The sequence below is a fragment of the Oncorhynchus gorbuscha genome, linkage group LG21 (genome assembly GCF_021184085.1).
Source record: "Oncorhynchus gorbuscha isolate QuinsamMale2020 ecotype Even-year linkage group LG21, OgorEven_v1.0, whole genome shotgun sequence".
NCBI classification, from domain to species: domain Eukaryota; kingdom Metazoa; phylum Chordata; class Actinopteri; order Salmoniformes; family Salmonidae; genus Oncorhynchus; species Oncorhynchus gorbuscha.
Window position 1 is genome coordinate 1,278,262 of NC_060193.1, and position 10,000 is coordinate 1,288,261.

At 35.1% G+C, this 10,000-nt stretch overlaps 1 protein-coding gene across 1 annotated transcript in view; it reads left to right on the top strand.

The window, feature by feature from the left end:
* LOC124008824 (atrial natriuretic peptide receptor 2) overlaps positions 1–10,000 on the top strand; it is a gene marked incomplete at its 5' end in the record, with an annotated part of 42,099 nt that overhangs the window by 5,903 nt on the left and 26,196 nt on the right. The window contains 3 exon segments of the mRNA XM_046320395.1: positions 4,128–4,200; positions 7,639–7,783; positions 8,933–9,019. Coding sequence (XP_046176351.1) covers positions 4,128–4,200; positions 7,639–7,783; positions 8,933–9,019 — 305 coding nt within the window.

Consider the following 10,000-nt stretch of genomic DNA (forward strand, 5'->3'; position numbering starts at 1 on the left):
CACTGTAGAGTAGACAGCAGAGTGAGTAGGTAGAGTAGACAGCAGAGTGAGTAGGTAGAGTGGACAGCAGAGTGAGTAGGTAGAGTAGACAGCAGAGTGAGTAGGTAGAGTGGACAGTAGAGTGGACAGCAGAGTGGACTGTAGAGTAGACAGCAGAGTGAGTAGGTAGAGTAGACAGCAGAGTGAGTAGGTAGAGTGGACAGCAGAGTGGACAGCAGAGTGAGTAGGTAGAGTGGACAGCAGAGTGAGTATGTAGAGTGGACAGCAGAGTGAGTAGGTAGAGTGGACAGCAGAGTGAGTAGGTAGAGTGGACAGCAGAGTGAGTAGGTAGAGTGGACAGTTGAGTGGACAGCAGAGTGAGTAGGTAGAGTGGACAGTAGAGTGGACAGTAGAGTGGACAGCAGAGTGAGTAGGTAGAGTGGACAGTAGAGTGGACAGCAGAGTGAGTAGGTAGAGTGGACAGTAGAGTGGACAGTAGAGTGGACAGCAGAGTGAGTAGGTAGAGTGGACAGTAGAGTGGACAGTAGAGTGGATAGCAGAGTGGACAGCAGAGTGGACAGCAGAGTGAGTAGGTAGAGTGGACAGCAGAGTGAGTAGGTAGAGTGGACAGCAGAGTGAGTAGGTAGAGTGGACAGTAGAGTGGACAGCAGAGTGAGTAGGTAGAGTGGACAGTAGAGTGGACAGTAGAGTGAGTAGGTAGAGTGGACAGCAGAGTGAGTAGGTAGAGTGGACAGCAGAGTGAGTAGGTAGAGTGGACAGTAGAGTGGACAGCAGAGTGAGTAGGTAGAGTGGACAGCAGAGTGAGTAGGTAGAGTGGACAGCAGAGTGAGTAGGTAGAGTGGACAGTAGAGTGGACAGTAGAGTGGATAGCAGAGTGGACAGCAGAGTGGACAGCAGAGTGAGTAGGTAGAGTGGACAGCAGAGTGAGTAGGTAGAGTGGACAGTAGAGTGGATAGCAGAGTGGACAGCAGAGTGAGTAGGTAGAGTGGACAGTAGAGTGGACAGTAGAGTGGATAGCAGAGTGAGTAGGTAGAGTGGACAGTAGAGTGGATAGCAGAGTGGATAGCAGAGTGGACAGCAGAGAGAGTAGGTAGAGTGGACAGCAGAGTGAGTAGGTAGAGTGGACAGTAGAGTGGACAGCAGAGTGGACAGCAGAGAGAGTAGGTAGAGTGGACAGCAGAGTGGACAGCAGAGTGAGTAGGTAGAGTAGACAGCAGAGTGAGTAGGTAGAGTGGTCAGCAGAGTGAGTAGGTAGAGTGGACAGTAGAGTGAGTAGGTAGAGTGGACAGTAGAGTGGACAGTAGAGTGGATAGCAGAGTGGACAGCAGAGTGGACAGCAGAGTGAGTAGGTAGAGTGGACAGCAGAGTGAGTATGTAGAGTGGACAGTAGAGTGAGTAGGTAGAGTGGACAGTAGAGTGGACAGCAGAGTGAGTAAGTAGAGTGGACAGCAGAGTGAGTAGGTAGAGTGGACAGCAGAGTGAGTAGGTAGAGTGGACAGCAGAGTGAGTAGGTAGAGTGGACAGTAGAGTGGACAGCAGAGTGGACAGTAGAGTGAGTAGGTAGAGTGGACAGCAGAGTGAGTAGGTAGAGTGGACAGTAGAGAGAGTAGGTAGAGTGGACAGCAGAGTGAGTAGGTAGAGTGGACAGCAGAGTGAGTAGGTAGAGTGGACAGCAGAGTGAGTAGGTAGAGTGGACAGCAGAGTGAGTAGGTAGAGTGGACAGCAGAGTGAGTAGGTAGAGTGGACAGCAGAGTGAGTAGGTAGAGTGGACAGTAGAGAGAGTAGGTAGAGTGTACAGCAGAGTGAGTAGGTAGAGTGGACAGCAGAGTGGACAGCAGCTACGTAAAAAAAAAAAAATCCTACCACTCCGTTACTTTAACAGTCACCTACTATAGAATTTATTTATTTACTATAGTATTTATTTATTTAATATAGTATTTATTTATTTATTTATTTATGTATTTATTTACTACGGTATTTATTTATTTACTATAGTATTTATTATTTAATATAGTATTTATTTATATATGTATTTATTTATTTATTTACTACGGTATTTATTTATTTACTATAGTATTTATTTATTTATTTAATATAGTATTTATTTATTTATTTACTACGGTATTTATTTATTTACTATATTATTTATTTATTTATTTAATATAGTATTTATTTATTTATTTACAACGGTATTTATTTATTTACTATAGTATTTATTTATTTACTACATAATTTATTTATTTGCTATAGTATTTATTTATTTACTATATAATTAATTTATTTGCTATAGTATTTATTTATTTATTATAGTATTTATTTATTTATTATAGTATTTATTTATTTACTATAGTATTTATTTATTTATTATAGTATTTATTTATTTACTACAGTATTTATTTATTTACTATAGTATTTATTTATTTGCTATAGTATTTATTTATTTATTATAGTATTTATTTATTTACTACAGTATTTATTTATTTACTATAGTATTTATTTATTTATTATAGTATTTATTTATTTACTACAGTATTTATTTATTTATTATAGTATTTATTTATTTACTATAGTATTTATTTATTTATTATAGTATTTATTTATTTACTACAGTATTTATTTATTTATTATAGTATTTATTTATTTATTATAGTATTTATTTATTTATTATAGTATTTATTTATTTATTATAGTATTTATTTATTTATTATAGTATTTATTTATTTATTATAGTATTTATTTATTTACTACAGTATTTATTTATTTACTATAGTATTTATTTATTTGCTATAGTATTTATTTATTTGCTATAGTATTTATTTATTTATTATAGTATTTATTTATTTACTACAGTATTTATTTATTTACTATAGTATTTATTTATTTATTATAGTATTTATTTATTTACTACAGTATTTATTTATTTATTATAGTATTTATTTATTTACTATAGTATTTATTTATTTATTATAGTATTTATTTATTTACTACAGTATTTATTTATTTATTATAGTATTTATTTATTTATTATAGTATTTATTTATTTATTATAGTATTTATTTATTTATTATAGTATTTATTTATTTACTATAGTATTTATTTATTTATTATAGTATTTATTTATTTACTACAGTATTTATTTATTTATTATAGTATTTATTTATTTACTATAGTATTTATTTATTTACTATAGTATTTATTTATTATAGTATTTATTTATTTATTATAGTATTTATTTATTTACTACAGTATTTATTTATGTATTTATTTTAGTATTCATTTATTTATTTATTTACTATAGTATTTATTTATTTATTATAGTATTTATTTATTTACTACATTATTTATTTATTTATTATAGTATTTATTTATTTACTATAGTATTTATTTATTTATTATAGTATTTATTTATTTACTATAGTATTTATTTATTTATTATAGTATTTATTTATTTACTATAGTATTTATTTATTTATTATAGTATTTATTTATTTATTATAGTATTTATTTATTTATTATAGTATTTATTTATTTATTATAGTATTTATTTATTTATTATAGTATTTATTTATTTATTATAGTATTTATTTATTTATTATAGTATTTATTTATTTATTATAGTATTTATTTATTTACTATAGTATTTATTTATTTATTATAGTATTTATTTATTTACTATAGTATTTATTTATTTATTATAGTATTTATTTATTTATTTATTTACAGTAGTATTATTTCTTTCTTTATTTACTGACTGTAGTATTATTTATTTATTTATTTACAGTAGTATTATTTCTTTATTTATTTACTGACTGTAGTATTTATTTATTTATTTAATCTCTTGAGATTGGAAAAACAGTTTTTTATCAAATTGAACATTCAGTAAAATCAAACATTGTCTTCTTGTTTCAAATTACACTATTTAACTGAAATGAACTGAACACACACACACACACACACACACACACACACACACACACACACACACACACACACACACACACACACACACACACACACACACACACACACACACACACACACACACACACACACACACACACACACACACACACACACACACACAATAAAGCTGATGTTGTTGTGTTTACTCATCTCTTCTTCTTCAGTGGTTTAAATACCAGAAACAGAAGATGCTTTGGGATGAGAGCTGGATCATTGACTTCAGGCAGATCAAACACGGTACTACTATACTAATATATATCAGGCAGATTAAACATGGTACTACTATACTATTATATATCAGGCAGATTAAACACGGTACTGCTATACTATTATATATCAGGCAGATTAAACACGGTACTACTATAATATATATCAGGCAGATTAAACACGGTACTACTATAATATATATCAGGCAGATTAAACATGGTACTGCTATACTATTATATATCAGGCAGATTAAACACGGTACTGCTATACTATTATATATCAGGCAGATTAAACATGGTACTACTATACTATTCTATATCAGGCAGATTAAACATGGTACTGCTATACTATTATATATCAGGCAGATTAATCATGGTACTGCTATACTATTCTATATCAGGCAGATTAAACACGGTACTGCTATACTATTATATATCAGGCAGATTAAACACGGTACTGCAATACTATTATATATCAGGCAGATTAAACACGGTACTGCTATACTATTATATATCAGGCAGATTAAACACGGTACTACTATACTATTATATATCAGGCAGATTTACTGCTATACTATTATATATCAGGCAGATTAAACACGGTACTGCTATACTATTATATATCAGGCAGATTAAACACGGTACTGCTATACTATTATATATCAGGCAGATTAAACACGGTACTGCTATACTATTATATATCAGGCAGATTAAACACGGTACTACTATACTATTATATATCAGGCAGATTAAACACGGGCTAGATTATATATCAGGCAGATTAAACATGGTACTACTATACTATTATATATCAGGCAGATTAAACATGGTACTGCTATACTATTATATATCAGGCAGATTAAACATGGTACTACTATAATATATATCAGGCAGATTAAACACGGTACTACTATACTATTATATATCAGGCAGATTAAACATGGTACTACTATACTATTCTATATCAGGCAGATTAAACACGGTACTACTATACTATTATATATCAGGCAGATTAAACATGGTACTACTATACTATTATATATCAGGCAGATTAAACATGGTACTACTATAATTATATATCAGGCAGATTAAACATGGTACTACTATACTATTCTATATCAGGCAGATTAAACACAGTACTGCTATACTATTATATATCAGGCAGATCAAACATGGTACTGCTATACTATTATATATCAGGCAGATCAAACATGGTACTGCTATACTATTATATATCAGGCAGATCAAACATGGTACTGCTATACTATTATATATCAGGCAGATTAAACATGGTACTGCTATACTATTATATATCAGGCAGATCAAACATGGTACTGCTATACTATTATATATCAAGCAGATTAATCAAGGTACTGCTATACTATCATATATCAGGCAGATTAAACACGGTACTACTATAATATATATCAGGCAGATTAAACACGGTACTACTATAATATATATCAGGCAGATTAAACATGGTACTGCTATACTATTCTATATCAGGCAGATCAAACATGGTACTGCTATACTATTATATATCAAGCAGATTAATCAAGGTACTGCTATACTATCATATATCAGGCAGATTAAACACGGTACTACTATAATATATATCAGGCAGATTAAACACGGTACTACTATAATATATATCAGGCAGATTAAACATGGTACTGCTATACTATTATATATCAGGCAGATTAAACATGGTACTGCTATAATATATATCAGGCAGATTAAACACGGTACTACTATACTATTATATATCAGGCAGATTAAACACTGTACTACTATACTATTATATATCAGGCAGATTAAACATGGTACTACTATACTATTCTATATCAGGCAGATTAAACATGGTACTGCTATACTATTATATATCAGGCAGATCAAACATGGTACTGCTATACTATTCTATATCAGGCAGATTAAACATGGTACTGCTATACTATTATATATCAGGCAGATTAAACATGGTACTACTATAATATATATCAGGCAGATTAAACACGGTACTACTATACTATTATATATCAGGCAGATTAAACATGGTACTACTATACTATTCTATATCAGGCAGATTAATCAGGCAGATCAAACATGGTACTGCTATACTATTATATATCAGGCAGATTAAACATGGTACTGCTATACTATTATATATCAGGCAGATTAAACATGGTACTACTATAATTATATATCAGGCAGATTAAACATGGTACTGCTATACTATTATATATCAGGCAGATTAAACATGGTACTGCTATACTATTATATATCAGGCAGATTAAACACGGTACTACTATAATATATATCAGGCAGATTAAACACGGTACTACTATAATATATATCAGGCAGATTACACACGGTACTACTATACTATTATATATCAGGCAGATTAAACATGGTACTACTATAATATATATCAGGCAGATTAAACACGGTACTATTATACTATTATATATTAGGCAGATTAAACACGGTACTGCTATACTATTATATATCAGGCAGATTAAACATGGTACTACTATAATATATATCAGGCAGATTAAACACGGTACTACTATAATATATATCAGGCAGATTAAACACGGTACTACTATAATATATATCAGGCAGATTAAACATGGTACTACTATAATATATATCAGGCAGATTAAACACGGTACTACTATACTATTCTATATCAGGCAGATTAAACATGGTACTACTATACTATTATATATCAGGCAGATTAAACTCTTCTGTATTTTTCAATTTCTTATTTATGTTGATTATATTCTTACACTGATTAAACCTCCCTACCCTAATCTCTCTCAGGCAGATTCCCTCTACTCTCTTTCTATCCTCCCACCCCTCCAAATAGCTCTCCTCTCTCTCTATTCTCTCTCTCTCTCTCTCTCTCTCTCTCTCTCTCTCTTCACTCTCTCCTCTCTCTCTCTCTCTCTCTCCTCTCTCTCCCTCCCCCCCTCCCTCTCTCCCTCTCTCTCTCTCTCTCTCTCTCTCTCTCTCCTCTCCTCCTCCTCTCTCTCTCTCTCTCTCCCTCTCTCTCTCTCCCTCCCTCCCTCCCCCTCCCTCCTCTCTCCCTCCCTCCCTCTCTCTTCTCTCTCTCTTCTCTCCCTCCCTCCCTCCCTCTCTCTTCTCTTCTCTCTCTCCCTCCCCCCCCTCTCTCTTGCTCTCTCTCTCTCTCTCTCTCTCTCTCTCTCTCTCTCTCTCTCTCTCTCTCTCTCTCTCTCTCTCTCTCCTCCCTCCCTCCCTCTCTTCTCTCTCCTCCTCCTGCTCTCCTCTCTCCTCCCTCCCTCCCCTCTCTTCTCTCTCCTCCTCCTGCTCTCCTCTCTCCTCCCTCCCTCCCCTCTCGTCTCTCTCCTCCTCCCCCTCCTCCTGCTCTCCCCCTCTCCCTCCCATCTCTTCTCTCTCCTCCTCCTGCTCTCTTCCCTCCCTCTCTCTCTCTCCTCCTCCCCACCAGACCAGATAACCAGGACTACTATGGGCAGTATCCTGTCTGCCCCTATTGCTAACAGTGATTCCAACGCCAGCTGTGTCACTGCTCTCAGCTCCTGTACAACCCAGGCTAACTCACGCAAACAACTGTTCACACACACTGGGATATAGTGAGTCTCTGTAACACACACAACCCAGGCTAACTCACACAAACAACTGTTCACACACACAGGGATATAGTGAGTCTCTGTAACACACACATACACACACACCGGGACATACTGAGTCTCTGAAACACACACACACACACATCTTGATCTTGCTGTTCTCATCAGTATAGCTGTATATATTGGAAGTCTTTGTATATATTGGTAGTATTTGTATCCTATAATCATTAGTAGTTCTTACATCTCGTATACCTTTTGATTCTACAGTATACCTGTTAATTCTATAGTATACCTGTTGATTCTATAGTATACCTGTTGATTCTACAGTATACCTGTTAATTCTATAGTATACCTGTTGATTCTATAGTATACCTGTTGATTCTATAGTATACCTGTTGATTCTATAGTATACCTGTTAATTCTATAGTATACCTGTTGATTCTATAGTATACCTGTTAATTCTATAGTATACCTGTTGATTCTATAGTATACCTGTTAATCCTATAGTATACCTGTTGATTCTATAGTATACCTGTAGATTCTATAGTATACCTGTGGATTCTATAGTATACCTGTTAATCCTATAGTATACATGTTAATCCTATAGTATACCTGTTGATTCTACAGTATACCTTTTGATTCTATAGTATACCTGTTGATTCTATAGTAGACCTGTTGATTCTATAGTATACCTGTTGATTCTATAGTATACCTGTTAATCCTATAGTATACCTGTTGATTCTATAGTATACCTGTTGATTCTATAGTATACCTGTAGATTCTATAGTATACCTGTTAATTCTATAGTATACCTGTTGATCCTATAGTATACATGTTAATCCTATAGTATACCTGTTGATTCTACAGTATACCTGTTGATCCTATAGTATACCTGTTGATTCTATAGTATACCTGTTGATTCTATAGTAGACCTGTTGATTCTATAGTATACCTGTTGATTCTATAGTATACCTGTAGATTCTATAGTATACCTGTTAATTCTATAGTATACCTGTTGATCCTATAGTATACCTGTTGATTCTATAGTATACCTGTTGATTCTATAGTATACCTGTTGATTCTATAGTATACCTGTTAATTCTATAGTATACCTGTTAATCCCATAGTATACCTGTTGATTCTCTCCTCTAGTGATGGAAGGACGGTGGCCATCAAGCGGATTCAGACCAAGACCTTTTCTCTGTCCAAGACCATCAGACGAGAGGTCAAGCAAGTCAGGTGGGGACAATAGAGGTCAACAGGTCAGGTTGGGACAATAGAGGTCAACAGGTCAAGTGGGGACAATAGAGGTCAACAGGTCAAGTGGGGACAATAGAGGTCAACAGGTCAGGTGGGGACAATAGAGGTCAAGCAAGTCATTTGGGGAGAATAGAGGTCAACAGGTCAGGTTGGGACAATAGAGGTCAACAGGTCAGGTTGGGACAATAGAGGTCAACAGGTCAAGTGGGGGCAATAGAGGTCAACAGGTCAACAGGTCAAGCGGGGACAATAGAGGTCAAGCAAGTCAGGTGGGGACAATAGAGTTCAAGCAAGTCATTTGGGGACAATAGAGGTCAACAGGTCAAGTGGGGACAATAGAGGTCAACTCAACACGTCAGATGGGGACAGTAGAGGTCAACAGGTCAGGTGGGGACAATAGAGGTCAACAGGTCAGATGGGGAAAGTAGAGTACAACAGATCAGATGGGGACAGTAGAGGTCAACAGGTCAGATGGGGACAATAGAGGTCAACAGGTCAGGTGGGGACAATAGAGGTCAACAGGTCAGATGGGGACAGTAGAGGTCAACAGGTCAGATGGGGACAATAGAGGTCAACAGCGCAGATGGGGACAGTAGAGGTCAACAGGTCAGATGGGGACAATAGAGGTCAACAGCGCAGATGGGGACAGTAGAGGTCAACAGGTCAGGTGTGGACAATAGAGGTCAACAGCTCAGGTGAGGACAGTAGAGGTCAACAGGTCAGATGGGGACAGTAGAGGTCAACAGGTCAGATGGGGACAGTAGAGGTCAACAGGTTAGATGGGGACAATAGAGGTCAACAGCTCAGATGGGGACAGTAGAGGTCAACAGATCAGATGGGGACAGTAGAGGTCAACAGGTCAGATGGGGACAGTAGAGGTCAACAGGTCAGATGGGGACAATAGAGGTCAACAGGTCAGATGGGGACAATAGAGGTCAACAGGTCAGGTGGGGACAATAG